The 18,485-nt window shown below is 39.0% G+C and overlaps 3 protein-coding genes across 5 annotated transcripts; 2 read left to right on the forward strand and 1 right to left on the reverse strand.

Annotated features, from left to right (window-relative positions):
- Positions 1-1,138: 1,138 nt before the first annotated feature.
- On the forward strand, positions 1,139-3,949 carry LOC310992245 (uncharacterized protein; the record flags this gene model as incomplete). The annotated part of the gene is made up of 5 exons (XM_083980264.1): positions 1,139-1,288; positions 2,430-2,753; positions 2,896-3,153; positions 3,253-3,447; positions 3,774-3,949. Exons 1-5 carry the CDS (start codon positions 1,240-1,242, stop codon positions 3,947-3,949), a joined length of 1,002 nt encoding a protein of 333 aa, XP_083836390.1. The 5' UTR covers positions 1,139-1,239.
- Positions 3,950-6,358: 2,409 nt separating this feature from the next.
- LOC310992843 (uncharacterized protein) lies at positions 6,359-9,833 on the forward strand. Of its 3 annotated transcripts, XM_083981066.1 has the most exons (7): positions 6,359-6,577; positions 7,421-7,744; positions 7,887-8,144; positions 8,245-8,397; positions 8,428-8,463; positions 8,571-8,666; positions 8,830-9,833. In XM_083981066.1, exons 1-7 carry the CDS (start codon positions 6,520-6,522, stop codon positions 9,009-9,011), a joined length of 1,107 nt encoding a protein of 368 aa, XP_083837192.1. In that variant the 5' UTR covers positions 6,359-6,519; the 3' UTR covers positions 9,012-9,833. The 3 variants fall into 3 exon arrangements, with proteins under 3 accessions (XP_083837192.1, XP_083837191.1, XP_083837193.1); XM_083981065.1 differs by having other exon boundaries at positions 8,245-8,463; XM_083981067.1 differs by lacking the exon at positions 8,428-8,463 and having other exon boundaries at positions 8,245-8,367.
- Positions 9,834-13,863: 4,030 nt separating this feature from the next.
- On the reverse strand, positions 13,864-16,686 carry cdx1a (caudal type homeobox 1a; the record flags this gene model as incomplete). Its single annotated transcript, XM_083981338.1, has 3 exons — positions 13,864-14,049; positions 15,094-15,242; positions 16,341-16,686. The coding sequence occupies 3 exons, from the start codon at positions 16,684-16,686 to the stop codon at positions 13,864-13,866; spliced, it is 681 nt and encodes a 226-aa protein (XP_083837464.1).
- Between the last annotated feature and the right edge of the window lie 1,799 nt (positions 16,687-18,485).

Genomic DNA, 18,485 nt, shown 5'->3' on the forward strand with positions numbered 1-18,485 from the left:
ATTTTCACTGCATCACTTTGGAGAACGCCTAAACATCCAGAGGACGTCACATCTGCAGCAAAGAAAATAGAAAGGTTGAAGGCAATCAATTTATACGTTTACTTGGCTTTGTGATTTTGCCATCAAAAAATATTTGGTTTTTTTTCTTATTTTACTTTTTATTTGTTTTTGTGTTACACAAAATAACTAAAATCAACAAGCCTTTATGTGAGAGGGTTCCCTACACATTACTGAATTATAACAAAAATAAAAAGGACCTGTGACAATGTGATCGCCACCTATTATACAGTTGATGTGCATTTCATTTGAATGTATATCCACTAATAGAACAAAATCCCCCCCAGCCGTCAGTCAAACAAATGCACTGAGAAACAGTATTAGTTTATTTCCAAGTTTCAGTTTCCAGTCTGGACTGTCCATTCCTGATTTGTGTTACATTTGTTTTTTAATGTATGTTATGACAGCCCAAACTGTCTTTTTGCACAATCTTATTACAACCTTATACACCTATGGTTCAAGTGCTTTACTCATGAAACTGGGACTGAAACTTCCAGACTCAGTTGTAGCAGGTGTGAGGTGTGAGGTTTCCCCCTGCTGGTTTACAGTGGTACTGTCAGGAGCACAGTCAGATCTGTTGGGCTGCATGAAGATATCAGTTAGGCATCATTTACTGTAACTGCATGCACCACTGGAGAAAAAAAAGATTCTCCAAAATACTGACTCAAATTATGTTCAGTTGTAGCAGATGTCAAGTTAGTTAGTATTTTCGTCTGTTGTCATACTCCATACTTCTAACTGTCCAGCATTCATACTGTTATTGTTTCAAATAATCTTTATGTGGAAACAATTTAATAGTTTTTTTTAACGGAAGCTATTTAAAATGTAGCAAAGTAAATAACTTCCAGTAGGCTACTTAAGTAAAAGTAAAATCACTGATTTTAAAAAATCACTCAAAAAAGTAGGCTACTAGCAGGCTACACAAAAAAACTACTCAATTACAGTAATGAGAGTGTTGTCACAGCTGCAGTTAGCCTATGCGTCAATTACCTATATTTATCGCCCCTTTTGGCCACTACTTCCTCTTCCTCTTCTCAATTACAAAAACAAGTGGTTATTTCTACGAACTTCTCATCACATCGACACATTTCTGACTCCTCATTGTTGAATGTGCATGTTTAGGGGAAGAAGAGGAGTTTGTCTAAGATCTTCTGACTTCAACAGGCTGAAGAGTGACAAGACATGGAGGCTGTGGTTGGACTGATGCTGATGCTGCTCGGAGTTTCTCATGGTGAGCAGCTTTTTTTAAAATTATTTTTTACCAGTGGGACTAGTCATTGTCTGCATTTTTACACTATTGGGAGTAAATTTGGACAGTGTGTGCATCTTATGGAGCTCAAATATGGACCCATGTTAATGATTCAGAAATTAATCAAATATAAACATGTTTTTATTATTATTATAATTATTTATTTTATTATTTTTAACTTTGAACTATTACTGCCATACTTACTTCTGATATAAAGTGAGCTAAGCTTTCTTTGGTTTAATTCTCAGTTACTGTGGATAAATTATATTTAATATTTTATAAGAAAATAACGAATCTATTTTTGATAGCTATATATTTTTTATTTTAATGAAAAATTGGCCATTGATATAAGTGACAAAACGGTTGACAGTGACTCACTCATTAATATTTGCAGCAACTCTGTGACAATACAAGGCCAAGATGTAAAAATCATATGTGATGTATTTCATTACGAGTGCAAATAGGGCAATGATGGCAAAATTAATTCTCTAAAGAGGCTCCACGTTTGTACATGAGTTGCTGAAATGTTGTTTGCTTATTGCATGACGCTCTTACACAAGAACTTGTTCCTGTCTGTATGTGAGACATTGCGAAATCAATCAGGTTACACGGTTCTTTTCTAATTTTGTTTGTTAAATTTCTTAGATATTATTAAATTCCACCTCATTTATTTCACATTTCTTGTTTTTGCCATTTCTCTAAAATGTGCCAAAGGTATATTTGGCAAGTTTTAGGAGCTTCATGAAAATGTTCCAATAAATGTGCACTGTGAATGTGTTAGGTTACCGTCACTTACTGTAAACACAGCTTTATGCTTTACAGAAAATATTGTTACTGTATTAGCTAAACCCACTGATGATCACCGGCCTAAGTTGAGCTGCCAGTGAATGACTGTTGTTACAATGATGACTTGTAGTTTGATGCAGCAAACATTGTATTAGCCATCATCAGCTGTTCTATTTGAAACCTTTATAATTAAAACCATTGGTTTTGATTTATTTATTTGTGTGTGTCTGTGTGTGTGTGTGTGTGTGTGTGTGTGTGTGTGTGTGTGTGTGTGTGTGTGTGTGTGTGTGTGTGTGTGTGTGTGTGTGTGTGTGTGTGTGCACGTGTTCAATATCAGCTGTGGAAACCCACTGTGACGGCAGACAGGATGGAGCTCAGTGTTATGGAGCTGTGGGAGGAACTCTGGTCCTACGGCTGGTGGACAGCGCCTCAGACATATACAAATTCACACTGATGTTCAACACATCACAGACAAAACTGATTGTGAAAGAGAATAAGATTTCAACTAATCAGTTAGAAAACAGATCCATCTTCACTCCCAGTGATGGAACATTTAGGATCAATGATCTGAGCAGAAGTGATGGTGGTGAATATACCCTTGAAATGTTTAATTCCCAAGGAAAGAGATTAAAGCCACGGACTTTACAGCTGTTCATCCAAGGTAAATAACTGTTTTGCTTTCTGTTAAATTCATTAAGACTGACCGACCACATACATCATATTTCACTGATAATCCTCTCCAGCCTGCTCCTTATTGGAAACTGTTTCTGGCAACATAAAACATCAGTATGTGTTTCCCTCAGCTCCTGTGTCCTCTGTGCTGCTGGTCACTGACTGTCTGTCCCAGGGAGAGTTGAAGGTGTCCTGTCTCTCTGAGGGAGGGGACAGTCCTGAGTACAGCTGGACTCTGGACGGACGCACACTGACAGAAGACAAGCTCCTCTCTGGAAATAATCAGACTAACACCATCATACTGAAACAAGACGTCTCAGGACTTCTGACCTGCTCAGTCAAGAACAATGTCAGTCTTGTCTCTGATGTGGACCAGATTTCTACCTGTGGTGAGTGAGAACATGAGTAGAAAACAGCATGACGATGCAGACACTGATGATTTTGGTTGCTCTGTACATCAGTTACTTCATCTGTTTCTTTCCCATAAGGCTTCATCTACATCGATTGTGACATCAATGGGGAACAAATATCAAAGTGGGTGTATGCAGCCAATAACACACTGTGTATTCCATCGCCAACAACCACAGGCCCAGGCACCACTGTGGGTAAGGAGACCAACTCCACAGTGTCAGTCAAGCCCTCCAATAATATCACATCCATCATTCAGCCTCCCTCCAGCAATGGTAAGGACACCATCCATCAATCAGTCATGCATGGTTTTAACAGTTTAAGTTTCGTTTTTATATTGAGGAATTGACTACTTTTAGTTTAATTTTGAGCTTTTTAGGTATTCTCTTTGATTTGTAGAAGTTTCTTACTGTGAGAGCTCCAAAGATGAACTTTCACATTTGCAGGATTTTTCCCTTTTAGTTGCATTACACAAATCAGTCCTCATCACAATACAGTACATTTACGTTAAATAGTCCCATATTGAACTGTGGCATTTTCTTCCTGAAACTTTAGCCATTTCTAATATAACAACTGGTCTTTGTGTCTCTTGTTTGAACAGGTCACTCTCTGCTCATATGTGGTTTGCTGTTCGCCATGGCAACTTTGTTGGTCGGTGGCATTTTCCTGTTTTTTCATTTGAAGAAGAGGAAGTACGAGAAAACCAAAGTGCCTGTCACCCCACCAGCAATGGATTATGAGAACTCCTCAGTGATTGAACTGCAGGGGTTGACCTGATCATTTACATTTTACAGGATATTGACAGTTTATCAGCTCCGTGTAAATAAATGAAAAAGGTTTGTGCTTGCATGAGTGTGCACTCAGAATGAAGCTTATACTTGTTGATCCCAGGTGGAGTTTCACAAAATTAAGTGTGCACCATACTGTAATAACAGACACATTTAATGCTAAATATAGCCTGTTACTATCACCTTCCAGGGTTGAATGTGAAAAGTGTAAATAAAGGTTTTAGTGTCAAATTTAGTAATGCAACTTATGATGAGTTAGGAAGTTAGTTCACTGTCAATTTTCATGTTTTTTTTTTTTCTGTTACAATGCAATTTCCTCACATTTTATAACATCTATAAACATTCTGCTTAATGGAACATATTTAGGAAAGGTTTGATTCCCATGTTCATAAACATCACTGATGTAAACAAACCATTTTTAAGCATGAATCATTAAAAGCTGAAATTATAGGAAGTTGTTTGTTGTGTTTTCATTTTATACTAATTAAAATCAGTCAGAAAATCTGTCCCCTTTGAAGCAGCTGAGCTTCATTTTTTTGACTGCACAGATGCAAATGATCATTCTCAAACTAAGGATTCAATCCAATGAGATGGATGAATGAACCTATAAAGCAGTGGTCCAAACGCCTCAACTAAACGAAAGTCACTACCCATCCTGTGACTTATCCATTTGTGTTGTGGTTTTTGCCTTGTGTGTAGCTACAGTACTGTACCCATTTGGTCACCTGTAATTACAATGCCCCAAAATTAAAATGTTCTAATAAAAGTGTAGAGATTCAACAGAGACAATCTGTCTCGAGTGATAGGTGACAAATGTGCATGTTCATTGTTCCATGTCTTTGTATTTGTCTTTATCCACCAGATCATGACAGAATCTAATGAGAGGACAAAGAGACAACGAGGACGAAATGTAGGCCTAAATGTTCAGCTTCAAACTGGTCTGTTAGGACTTTTTGAAGCATCGTTTGACTTACCTGTTGGTCTGACATGTGTCAGGACACCTGTCAGCCACGTGCTCTTGGAATTGTCCAAACTTGTTACCCGTGGTTACTGTTGCTCAGAGACGATTCTTTAATCAGTGTAACTCTCAGTTGAAAACATCCAAACAATTCAGCAAAAATTTTGATAATTGAACCAATATTTGCATTTGTCCTAAATCGATCATACAGCTGACACTGATCTCATAAGCTTCTCTGAAACAGTCTGCCTCTCTGGATACGGCATGTGAAATATAACCACAACCTTATTGCTGCAAGTGTAATGTGTTGAGTTCATTTGCCTTCATCATGCCTCCTGTAGAGGGCGACATGATCTAAGGAGAAGAGAAAAGGAAGAGAAGACAGGGGTTGGGGGCTGACTTGTTAAAAATAGCTTCCGACGAGTCAAACAGGAACATTATAGAGAAACAACATGAGCCACATGCCAACGTGAGAAAATAGGTGATGTGAAGTGTGATAATCTAAGAACAACCTATGTGTGTTCACAACGTCCTCTCTAAACGAGGAACTGAGCCAAATGTGCTGAATGATTTGCTTCCACTGCAGTGAAGTGATTGGCATGGTACAAGAAAACCAAACCAAAAATGGCACAAACAAACATCTCCAGGAAGCTTTTGGCATTGTGATTAGTTTGAAAGTTTGCCGTGGTTTTGCACTGAAAATAATACAATGCCCTATAAAGATAGTGTTGCAACAAGGCAGCAAGGTCATGAACCGTGCTGTAGTTAAGGCTGATGTTGTCACTACTGTTTTGCTACTTGGACTCGAGTAAAAAGAAAGTATTTCAATTATTACTGCAGCATTATTACTGCAGTATTGGAAAATCTAAATTAAAATCATGTTATGGAAATTCTGAATTATATCCACATTAGTCAAATTTTAAGCCATGTTGTGTGTGTATCAAATAATGTATTCTCAAGAGTCCACTGGTGTTTGTTTATCTGACAAAAGAAAACACAACAAAGTGCTCTAACTTAACAATATTCTCTGTTAAATTCTCATTTTTTTCTTTTCACTTCACGCTTTGTGTCCAATAATTATTTTGCCCTTGTAAAGAATTACGTGCTGGAGGGTTTGGGGAAGTGAAGTTGAGACAGAATCTCAAGCTGTGAACTATAATTAAAATTTAACTTGTTACTGTATGTCAAGGGATGAGAAAGATGACCTACTGTATGACCTATGATTTATGTATCCTATGCCTATTTAGTCACAAATGCCAAGATGGAAATTCAACAAGATCTATTTTGCAATTGCTAATTTGTTGGATATGGACTCAAATTCTCTTTCGGTTTAAAGGAGGAATGCTTCTGTCTCTCCTCTCAGTCCATCACACACAGGCTCTCTTTTTATAGACTGAAGGGGAAGTGAAATGCTTAACACTTCCTGTTCTCCTCTCTGCCCACAAAGAGATGAAGACAAGAGCGCTGCCCTTGATTGTAGTTTTAACATGTTCTGCTCTGAGGTTGATCTCTGACAGGACACACATGCTCTTTGCTTTTGGGTGAAATAGGCGACAGGTTTGTCCCAGAGCCGCTGGACCGAGGCTGAACAGTGAGGAGACATGAAAGCCGCGGTGGGACTGCTGCTGCTGATGCTGCTGCTGCTTGGAGTTTCTCATGGTGAGTGGTTCAGCTTTTTTCATGTGGCTTAATATTTGGTTTAACATACTTTTACTTGGTTTTAATACTTTTGAGTTGCAACAATTTTACACAGCATTAAGATCGTATACAATCTTTCTTTTTGGTCCAATTTATTTATATATTTGTTGTTAAATAATACTGGAATGGAAAGTCAGGTTTGCAGTCAGGTTAATTGACCCTGTGCACGCTGAATTCATTCTTAAAATATCCCTTACATAATTTTACACAAAAACAAAACAAAAAACACCATCATCTATTTTTCTATTCCCGAAAGTGAAGAAGTATTCTCTCTGTATTGTGTATAATTTTATATAGTTTTATTATATATATAGCCAGTTACATAATTCAGTTTCATTGTAAAAGTGAATCAACAAACTGACTAAAAGGCTTTTTTATTTTATTTTTTACAGCATATGGTTTGACTAGCAGGAAATTTGGGATGTTACTAACAACATTAACAATAACTTTGTTCTGTTCAAGTTTCCCAGTTAAACCACCACAGTTTGTCAGTGAATAAGCATGAGCAAACAGCAGCACTCGGACACTGAAGCAGCTAAAGAGATCAATTCACAAATGCAGTTCTGTTTTTTTTCCCTGTGACATGTCAAAATGTCTGATGTGTAAAATCCTGTGGAAAAGGGAAAATGGCTCAGTTAGCTGAACTCGTGTGGCACTCAGAGCTGCTGCTGCAACAAACCCACTATCTCTGTTTTAGCTCATTATTTAAAATAATCTCATGATCAGTCTGGTAAATTACACGATCAAAAATGAACTGTGATACTGATGCTTTTCTTTGACAATCTATTTTCAAACATTTTCCAGCTGTGGAAACCCACTGTGACGGCAGACAGGATGGAGCTCAGTGTTATGGAGCTTTGGGAGGAACTCTGGTCCTACGGCTGGTGGACAGCTTCTCAGACATATTCAAATTCCAACTGAAGTTCAACACATCACAGATAATACTGAGTGTGAAAGAGAATGAGATTTCAACTAATCAGTTAGTAAACAGATCCATCTTCACTCCCAGTGATGGAACATTTAGGATCAATGATCTGAGCAGAAGTGATGGTGGTGAATATACCCTTGAAATGTTTGATTCCCAAGGAAAGAGATTAAAGCCACGGACTCTACAGCTGTTCATCCAAGGTAAATAACTGTTTTGCTTTCTGTTGAATTTATTCATATTGACAGACCACATACATCATATTTCACTGATAAACCTCTCCAGCCTGCTCCTTATTGGAAACTGTTTCTGGCAACATAAAACATCAGTGTGTGTTTCCCTCAGCTCCTGTGTCCTATGTGCTGCTTGACCATGAGTGTCTGTCCCAGGGAGAGGTGAAGGTGTCCTGTCTCTCTGAGGGAGGGGACAGTCCTGAGTACAGCTGGACTCTGGATGGACGCATGCTGACAGACGACAAGCTCCTCCCTGGAAATAATCAGACTAACACCATCATACTGAAACAAGACGTCTCAGGACTTCTGACCTGCTCAGTCAAGAACAATGTCAGTCTTGTCTCTGATCAGGTGCAGATTTCTACCTGTGGTGAGTGAGAACATGAGTAGAAAACAGCGTGACGATGCAGACACTGATGATTTTGTTGCTCTGTACATCAGTTATACTTCATCTGTTTATTTCCCATAAGGCTTCATCTACATCGATTGTTACATCAATGGGACACACATATCAAAGTGGGTGTATGCAGCCAATAACACACTGTGTATTCCATCGACAACAACAACCACAGCAGTCCCAGACACCACTGTGGGTAAGGAGACCAACATCACAGTGTCAGTTAAGCCCTCCGATAATTTCACATCCATCATTCAGCCTCCCTCCATCAGCAGTGACCTATTTTACATTAGTAAGTGAAAACAATCTCTGCCGCAGAGGATTCATGTCATTTCTCTTATTTTTTTGTCTCCATAAACCTCCTCTCTCTTGTGTCTCTTACTGAAACCATTTTTCTAGTAATGGCTGGTGCACTCTCAGCGCTGCTGATTCTCTTAGTGGTCGGTGTAGCTGTCATCTATACCCAGAAAAAGAAGAAGGGCAACGCACCTGCAGGTACAAAACTCAACCTCCCTTTTCCTTGGCTTCTTTGGTCTCCCTGCAGATTAAAAGAGTAATTGGTGCTATTTCTTTAACATTCACTGGAAACACAAGGGAGATCAAGTCATGCCACATTGAATATGATGTGTTTGTGCCAACTCTTCTGTCCTCTCTGCAGAGGAAGCTGATGAACAGGAATTGACCTATGCGGATGTCAGGATCCTGCAGCGGCAGACGAGGCAGGTGAAGCAGAAGGAGGAGGTGGAGGTGGAGTACGGTCAAGTCAAGTTCTCAGGGCGACCAAGGCAGACTGCTGAACCAGCCGGAAATGACTGTGTGTACGCCACGGTCCGTAGGTGATTTGAGCTGCTCCCTGTCTGGAGGACCTAAAATTTCATCTCATCTGATCTCCGATAGGAAAAATACAACACACGAGAACGCACACAGGTTTTTTCAAATACCACAAGTCTGGGTTATTTACCACTGTGCATCAAATCATCCGGTCTAACCTCCAGGCCTCAGGACATTACATTTCCATCATTTGAATCATGTTGTAATTATTTTTTTGTAAATTATTTAATGATATCTTTAAAAATAATTTGTGTTTCCATGATGAGTGACCTTCTTGTTTTTACTCCTTACTCTAACAGCCTACATCAGCATATTTACTTAAACTTTCAATAATAATGATATCATTTTTTAAGATGAACATTGTCGCCACAATATTTTTAGTGTTACAGTGCTTGGCAGTCAACAGTATATACTCACCATCAGCATAGTTATGTTGGGCAGTCATCAGTGTTTACATTTAATTTCAAATGGCAACTTCAATTTAGTAACTTAGTGTCAAAGTAAAAAGGTTTTCAGTTACTTAAAATGTATTTATTAACCTTAAAACCCACACCGCGGGCCAGTGGGTTTTAAGGCAAATATAGAAATATGTATGGTTTGGGTGGTAAGAATATATTTTTCAAAAATGTCTGGTACAGTGTGCACTACAAAAGTAGATGTATTAGCTGTTTGGTGTAGTGGTGCGTGTGAGTCTGAACTCCACTGCTCTAACTTTCCGGCCTTAAGATTTGTTTGTAATGAAACGTCTTGTCTCTGTGGAAGTTTGTCGCAAGCAAGTGGTTGTTTCCATGATGTAAGCACTTCTGCTTTTTCTCATGAGCAGTTGATTTCACAAATGGCTTATCAGTTGCAGGGTGTGATATTAAAGAAAACCTCATTACATGCTGTTAAAAACACCTGTCATCCTTTCATTGATTAAAATATCCTTATGCTTCCTTTTATTTCTTATTCACAGGAAATGGGTTGTGCATTTTGAATCATGCTACTTACATAAAGTCAGGAATTGTCTAAATGTTAGTGTGTGTGTATGTTTTAGATATACGGTAAGTAACATACAACTTTAGTTTTTATTTATAACAAATAAATTTAGGCCATATCCCAGAGATGCCGGCAACGACAGTATGCAGTTGCCTCTGAAATATGATATGTTTTTATTCACAATGACTGATTAGTTGATACAATGAGTTAGCAGCAGAGGAGAAACATGTTTTAAAAAGTGTTTTGTTGACAGTTTTGTTTTTCATCTGGAGACAATCGGGACAAAAGTTTCCACGTTGATTTAAACTGGAGTTGTGCATTCCAAAGGCAATCATCTGAACGATTTGTCAGATTCTGAGTGCATGAGAAGTTATTTTTAATCAGGTAACACCATCAAGCTGCATTTCCTATATTTACTTCAATCTGTTTCCTATTGCTCTGTGGCTTTTGGTTTAGAGTGTGCCTGACAGAAGAGATAGCTCAGTGGTGTTAAACCAACGTTAACAAAAGTAAACCTTGTGATAGCTGAATAATTCAGATTTTAAGTTATTTCAGACATGAAACATTGTGGATATTCATGCTAATTATTTGTGATTAACAGAAAATCAGTACTGTTGACTTGGTGATGATGGTTTATGACCAAGTATACACCAACAGTCTGTCATAAATGTTTATGGTTTAGAAATATGCAGTAATTGGTCCAGGATTGAATTAAGCTCCATGCAACTGAGGGCTTGATCAGGTGGACCTATACCTGTATGTAATTTATAACAATGTTTTAATCGTGACACATTGTGCAGCAGGTGAACAAGGGACAGGCAGCGAAACCCTAAATGGCAGGATGTAAGCTCATACAGGAGAATTTCCGCAGCAATCCTCTCCGCATTCATGATTCAAAGATTTTATTGCTTGAACATGTGACAACATCAAAACTTTGAACCTTGAATGTGCCAAGGTTGATCACTACCCTCTCCTCAGCATAAAATCCCTTCCTGAAAGGAGCACTTTAATCACATAAACAGCACAGCAATACATTTTAATCTGTTTAAATTGGTCAGAATTAAGCCAACAGCAAAGCACAAGAAACTGTATGTGGAATAAAAGAACTTGAATTGATTAACAATACTTAAAGTCATACCTACAGTCAGAAAGAAAAACATTTTTATCAGGTGAAAATGGTTTGTGGAGACTTTATCTGTGTCATTACATGGGTACCTATTGGCCAGGAGTTTATTTGAAACCTACCATGTTGATATGAGCTCAGGGTGGGTTTAATAAATGTAGGTCTCCTAATGGCTGGCCTGATTTCAGTTGACTGTAACTTTAATTATGTTTGCTTCAGTTCCTCTCTGTTGCAGCTTCTTTAAATGCTTTGCCACTTCTGTTTCAACGTCCCTTTTTCAAAGGGAATTTCCAGTCTTGATCATGCTGATATTTATAATATTTCTTTGGTTTGCTTAGCAATGGCAAAACACTGTGCTAAGGTGTCTAATGTAGGTTTAATTAAAGGCAGGTTACATGTTTGGTTTGGTTTGATAGTTTGGGGTTAAAGGTTGACAACCATGGACTATTCAGCTGATTCACAGTACCATAAAATTGGTGTTTATGGTCCATGATAGCCGTAGTGTCCTCAAATAACCACCTGAGATCCTTTCGTAGTCGAGGCCTCGAATCGAAACACAGTTGAACATCTGACTGACATAATCTACTGAGCAAATAATTGACAACACAGGAGAAGTGTAATAAACTTGCTTCAGTAATTTGGTATCGTTTTTTATCGTCTGGTCTGTCAGCCTGTTCTACTTTTTATTTAATATAGGCTAATTATTTTGTGGGTAACAACTTGTTGATTATTTTAGCAGTTCGCTTTATGATATGTGCACGACGCACAGTGGATTCGAAAAAAGAGATTAAGCTGTTGCACCTAAACTCTTGATAAATTTGGTTGAATCAAAATTGAACATTTACTTTTTTCCCCATAAAAAACAGCAGATTTTTATCATTGTCGTGACTCTTTCATGTGATGTTGTCTTTCCATGCCAAAACCATTAAACAATAAAATTGAGGCTTTTGAGTGGTGCCAGTCCTTCTGTCCTGGGTATATCAACATGCTTGTATGGTTGGTGGCATTGTTTGATGCAGCACTTCTATTTGTTTCACATTCAGCATTTGTAGAGTTCAGCTGTTTATTGCAGTGTAGGTAAGATACTGAGAAAACATCTTGTCTGATGCAGCATTAAGATTGCAGTGTATAGTCAATATTAATATTGTGTAAAACAAAAATAATATCATAATATCATGGCAGGTACTTCATACCACTGGTATTTCTTCTTTCAAGACCTGAAGTTAGGAGGGAACTTCTCTGGAGAAGTTTTAGATAATTGTGGAGCAGTGGAGGCAATTTCACAGCTGCAGGGCGACTGTGGTTTGTGCTAATGAAAATACTATTATTGATAAGTCAATAAAACTCCGTGCTTTCCCCAACAAATCAACATAGCCCTCGGTTTCAACATATCAAAACACAATCGACTAATTAGAAACAAAAAGTGCTATGAGAAAAGAAGGAAATTCAATGCACATCCTGACTGAAAGAATACATGAGTTGCACAAAGATTGTGGTACAGTAGTTTATTTTGACAGCGTTTTGCAATCCTTGGTTGACCGATCCGGTCTATTTGCATTGCTACATTTGTCACTTTTCTTCAACTTCTTCAATATGATTTGCAGACAGCACTGTGTACATACGTGTCAGCATGGACTACATGTGTCGTACATACTTATTTTTCATATGTGCACAAAAGAAGCATTGACTTTCTTCAGCTGAAACACTCTCACAGGTTCAAGACAGGGCTGAGTTTCTGTGTTTAGCAGTCGGGTGACCCAAGACCATGAGTCATGTGGTTGAGCTATCTACAGCTGTTTTTCAGGATGTGGCTAAACACTGCCGTCTGAAAGACTCATTCCATGGTCATTTTTAATCATGTTCCTCTAAGGTTCTTGCTTATACCACAATGTTGCAACTAAGAAAAACTAAGAAAAAAGTAAAAAATGTTTGCATTAAATGTTTTATGTCCTATTTTACAACCATTTATCACTAAATATCCCACATCTTTTCTCACTGAAATCTCACTGCTTTAACTTCCTTTTTTTCCTCAACATTTCTTCACCCCATCCATTACGCTATATATGTAGCTGCCCTCAAACCTGTAAAATATGTATATCCTACCTCAATTTTCAACAGAAAAAACATTAGAGTATTAGAGGGTTGGTGAACTTGGTATAATGTTTACTATAACATTTGTTTCATCAGTAGTAAAAAAAACAAGAAGACAATTTCTCAATCTATTTTACAATGACTTACAGTATCTGTACTTCTCTAAAAAAAAAACCCCCAGAGATGTTGGTTTATGATATCTCGACTCAATATCCTGCAGCCATTTTAATTTCTGCTTTAAGGTTATAATAGTGAGACCAAAAAGGAAGAGAAAAGAAACCAAGACACATTATTCCTCTTTCTTTTTCAGATAGCAGATAGAAGAACACACAGACACACGCACACATCCTCTTTTACCCAATCAACCGAGAACATTTCAACATGCCTTTCCGTCAATGTGAAAGGTTAAAAATTACTTCAACACAACTTAATTGTCACTTGGACTACCAGTTCATAGACACAACATGCACGTTTGATAAATGACAATTTGGTGTTCTGCAAATATCCAGAGGTGACGATCAGTAAAAAAGATCAGTAGTGCTTGTTAGTGTGAGAGGCAGAGAGTGCAGCATTATAACATTACCTTGATGTGAATCATCTTCATTCATTCTGTGGTAAACTTATAAAAAAAACCTCTATGTACACATCAGTCCTCCATTTGAAATCCACTTAGTATTCCTCTGATATTGCATCAGACAGAATATTGCTGCTGGGGCTGGTGGTGACATGAATGTCAGTGGGTCCACCTAGTACAGGTGGGGTGGGTGTCGTGGTGGTGGCCTGCTGGGAATGCTGCAGCTTCTTCCTGTTGATTTTCCTCTCCTTGGCACGTCTGTTCTGAAACCAGATCTTTACCTGAAACACAGAAAAACAAATTTAAGATATGTAATAACATATCTACTAGATTAGTTAGGTTGAAAATGACAAATAACAGAAAGTATGGATTAGCCTTTTATCGTAAATAGGATGTTCTTTAATTTTACTCTTTGTGCAAACTTTTTTTGCCCTGCTGCCTCTACTTCTGCTCTAGTAATGTCATTTTCCCAGAATTACTTAAGACGCTGCAACCACTCTCACTCAGCTGTGGGTTTACCAAGTAAAATAAGTAGACAGAAAAAAAACCCAATAATAACAATAACAGCATTATAAAAGCCGGAGAGAGGGTTTCACCATTACCACTACTTATGTCAAATGCTTTGTGCAGCCACACAACATTACAGTTTACAGAGGTTTTCTATCATACAGCTGGTTTTCCCAAATGAGATTGTTGAAGAACTTTCTGCTAATGTGTGCTGTGTAAGTATTATAGGCGAGGGGCATACATTTACAGCTATCGGTATTAAACAGTGTAAAACACATGAGAAAAAAAGAATCATAACCTTTACAGTAGGCTACATAACTTGCCTTCTCTCTCTCTTTCACAACCCAACCCCACGTTGAACAAACATAAAAATAGTAAGTGTGGTCAATGACAACAGACCAAATTGTGTTTTTCATAAAGACAAATTGCCACGTCCCCCATATTGACAAATACTTTTGATTTCATTAGTGAACTGCAGGAAGCTATCAACCATTAATGCATCTGCCTGGACCCTAAAAGTCAGATGTACTTTTTTTTCTTAATTTAAAAATGTGAATGTTTTTCAGGATCAACTTTTAAAGAGCGAGGATGAAAATCCTTGAAAGTTACATACTCTTACATATAAAATAATCTTGCAATAGTTTTTGACAATTCTTAAGAGTTTGAGGCTTTTTATACACAGTCTATGGTTTGAGGTTAACGTTTCCCTGAGATTCACGCCTGCTAATTTCCATCAGGTCCCTTGGATTCTCTTTTCTTGTGCACTGTGACTCATCATGTACTTCTGCCCTAAACTGAATGTGGTCCAGTCCACTCACCTGTCTCTCTGAGAGACTAAGTGCCATCGACAGCTCGGTCTTCCTCCTCATGGTGATGTAGCGGTTGAACTGAAACTCCTTCTCCAGCTCCAGGCGTTGGTGGTCAGTGTACACCACCCTGTACTTGTCCTTGGTGCGAGTCTTCCCTCCTAAGTCGTGCAAAAAACAATCCTGAATTACACAACAACATGAAATTGGATGATTGATGGGGTGAATGTGGGTAAACAGTGTGTCCTCCCCTGTCTTCGTTCCTACCAGTAACACATATGATTAGATTGTCAGTGAGTCATGTGACGTGTGAGGCGTCGTGGCCAAACAAACGCCTAATGTGAAGACGTCTGGTGCCACGTTCAAGTTCAGGCGCCACTTAAAGCCTCATCAGCTCTATCAATCACATTAACTATAACTAATGTAAAGACTCCCCACTGCATTGCATCAGTGGTTCTCCTTATCACTGTGAGTGGTGTTTACACAGGCAGCTATTCATTGACATGCATGTTCGCGCACAGGTACACAGACACACACATGCACTCTTTGGGAAGGGTGAGTCAGTGAGTTATTGATCTGAAATCTTGACGGTGTGACAGCATCGATTGAGGCAGACTAAGACACACACACATACACACACACAAGGCCTGAGGCTTCTCTCTACAGAGGGTTTAACTTGTGCAGAAACTTCCTGCTGTGATTGTGTTATCTAGTATGTCTGTAAACCTTTTGCACCCACCCAGTGGACAGAGAGGGTGGGGAGCAACACTTCTGCAGACTCCACTGTTAGTTCTCTTATTGACATCTTGCTGGCGGAAGGGAGAGGTGAAAAGATTGATGAATGTGTGTGCAGTCTCGTTCCACTGTGTTGAAATGGTTACCATCAATGAAAATGCGTTTTACCATATTTGTCAGCTGCACTCCCACTCAACTCCTTTGGTTTAGTTTCTCACGCACCATGGGACCATATCTCAAAACAAGAATTGTGTTTGGTTTGAGCATCCTTAATCATAGTGTGTTATCGAGATGTTGCTTCCTGTTTGTTTGTGGTTTAAAACATACCTATTTTGGTATCAGAAACTACATGACGAAACCAAACACCATTCTAAGAAACTCCAAGATTAGATCAGCAAATGAAATGCTTAATCATATCTAAAAATGGAAGCCAGTGCTTGATCACAACAAATAGCCTATATCAAGCCAACATGTTGACCTCTAAGGCTTTGTCCAGTTTCTATGTTATTATGATGAAGTCCTACCTGAACCGGGCGGTCTGGAGGTTTCATGCGGTCTCCTCTTGAAGCTGAATGGGTCCTGTCCGGAGATGAAGTTGTACTGGGGGAACGACCCCCCTCCAGCGGCGGTGGGCGTGCCGCTCAGCTCCGGGGAGGCGAAGCTGACCTGCCCGGCGCTGGGGCTTGACCCCGGGAAGCCGTACGGATACTCCTCCCGGGGCGCGTAGAGCGAGTTCCAGGCGCTCGCGGACGGGTCACCGACTCCCGGGACGTGGTGATAACCGGTGAAGTCATACGGAGGCGGGATGTACTGACTGTTCATGGACAGAGCCTGGGTCGGGTGTCTGGCGGACTGCGAGCCGGGGTACATACCGTCCGACAGGTGGGGTGGGGGGGGACTCTCAGTAGACCTCGGGGATTCAAACCTCCTGGCTCATGTTAGGCCTCCGTACGTGTGTGTTTCCTCCCGGCAAAACCCTCTGGCGCTCTGTTCCCACTCCAGTCTAAGGTCCAGGCTTATTACTGCACCACCTGTGCAGGAAGACTACACACCTTTATAGATTTACTGCCAAGGAGTTCAAAAGTATCATCATGACGTCACGGTTTACCTGCGACCCACCTGCCTGCTCGTCTTGGCGCGATGAGGCCGTTGACCCTCAATTACCCGGTTTTACCCCGGTGGATCAGACGTGATAAGGCCATCATAAGGTGCGTGTGGGTATTCCGTGCAGGCCTGTGTGCACGTAGTGTGCTCATGTGATATCCAGCACTCAGAGATTGTATATTAAACTATGAATCGGCTTACAATTTCAAGAAGTTCATTAAAACCAATACCAGAGCATATTAGGCTACAACATGCATTAATGATAAATAAGCAGAATACATCTTAACACATTTTCTGTAAATGTTGTCTAACTTTTTCATCTGTCTACAAGGCCAAGTATGTGGTGGATATGGTGCTGTTGTACTTGTACATGAGTTTAGTTTAGTTTTAGTTTAGTTTTTGGCCTGGAAACAGTTTTATTTGAGAATATGTACACTAAATTAGAAAACAACACATGCATTATTTGTGTAGCAGTGGATTATTTTGATATCATGTTGTGCTCCAGATTCATATTGGAGAGAGAGAGAGAGAGAGAGAGAGAGCACCCAACCTATTTTCTATTTTCTTTATAGTTATTACTATTATTATATTTTATGTAAACGTCAATCTGTACAGTAGGTCTAATTGTAGCTGTCAGACTGATGTTGAGGCCTGAAAGTATTTGCCTATTCACTGTTAAGACAAGTTGAAAGAGACAATTGCATGATTTACATACAAGCGTCTCATACAGTAACTGTTTCATTTAGGTACTTTTGTGTTATCAGGTACATCAAACCTGTGAGTGGGTCTGAAGTGGCACTAATATATTTTCCACTTACAGTAAACCCCTCTTTAAAAAAAGCAACCACATGAGGGCAGCAAAAATCTACATACCAGCAGGTAATTCACCAGGCCAGTGATCCACCAGATACTCAAATTTGCCGTCTACAAACATACTATACAATTATTATGTCCAATGTTTATTCTCTGTCCAACTTGCTGCAGACTTCATAACTTTTCCACAATAAGTTGATGTTGTTGAACTGTATATTCATCTGTGGGTTCATCTGCATCTCAAATCTGCTCAAACACTCATAAAAGATTCATGCCCATATCTTGGTCAGAACACTCATTATCAGCTATAAGAACTGACAGCTTGCAGCATGAGACAGGCTCATGTTAATGGAGACATAAGTGCCACAAGCCTGAGCATTAAAGCAAGAGCAAGATAAACATCAAACTTCATACAGTATGTCTTGAGAAACTTGAAGTACATTAGATCATAGCCACTGAGAGAGACCAACATGGCTAGATATAAAGGGATGTGGTTTTAGCACTTATGTTTACATGATGTAGTGATGTGCAGTGATTTTTTATAATTTCAATTCAGTGGTATTTTATTGGCATGGGAAAAAAACAATGTTGCTGACCATTTCTATTATACAAAATGCAATGAACCGCAAGTAGATCGGAGCTGGACTGAGCTTTTCACAACACTCAAATATAGGGTGTCCTTAAACATTCAACCCCCCCCCCCAAAAAAAAAAAAAAGATACTGATACTTTAAATTTATGGCACTTGTCTGC

This window comes from Trachurus trachurus (genome assembly GCF_905171665.1).
Source record: "Trachurus trachurus genome assembly, chromosome: 10".
Classification (NCBI taxonomy): Eukaryota; Metazoa; Chordata; class Actinopteri; order Carangiformes; family Carangidae; genus Trachurus; species Trachurus trachurus.

Bases quoted from the DNA above. Each gene is read 5' to 3' on its own strand.
- LOC310992843 (XM_083981065.1), top strand. From the start codon at position 6,520: ATGAAAGCCGCGGTGGGACTGCTGCTGCTGATGCTGCTGCTGCTTGGA. The intron at 6,578-7,420 runs GTGAGTGGTTCA...AACATTTTCCAG, and splicing joins GCTGCTTGGAGTTTCTCATG to CTGTGGAAACCCACTGTGAC. The intron at 8,464-8,570 runs GTAAGTGAAAAC...CCATTTTTCTAG, and splicing joins CAGTGACCTATTTTACATTA to TAATGGCTGGTGCACTCTCA.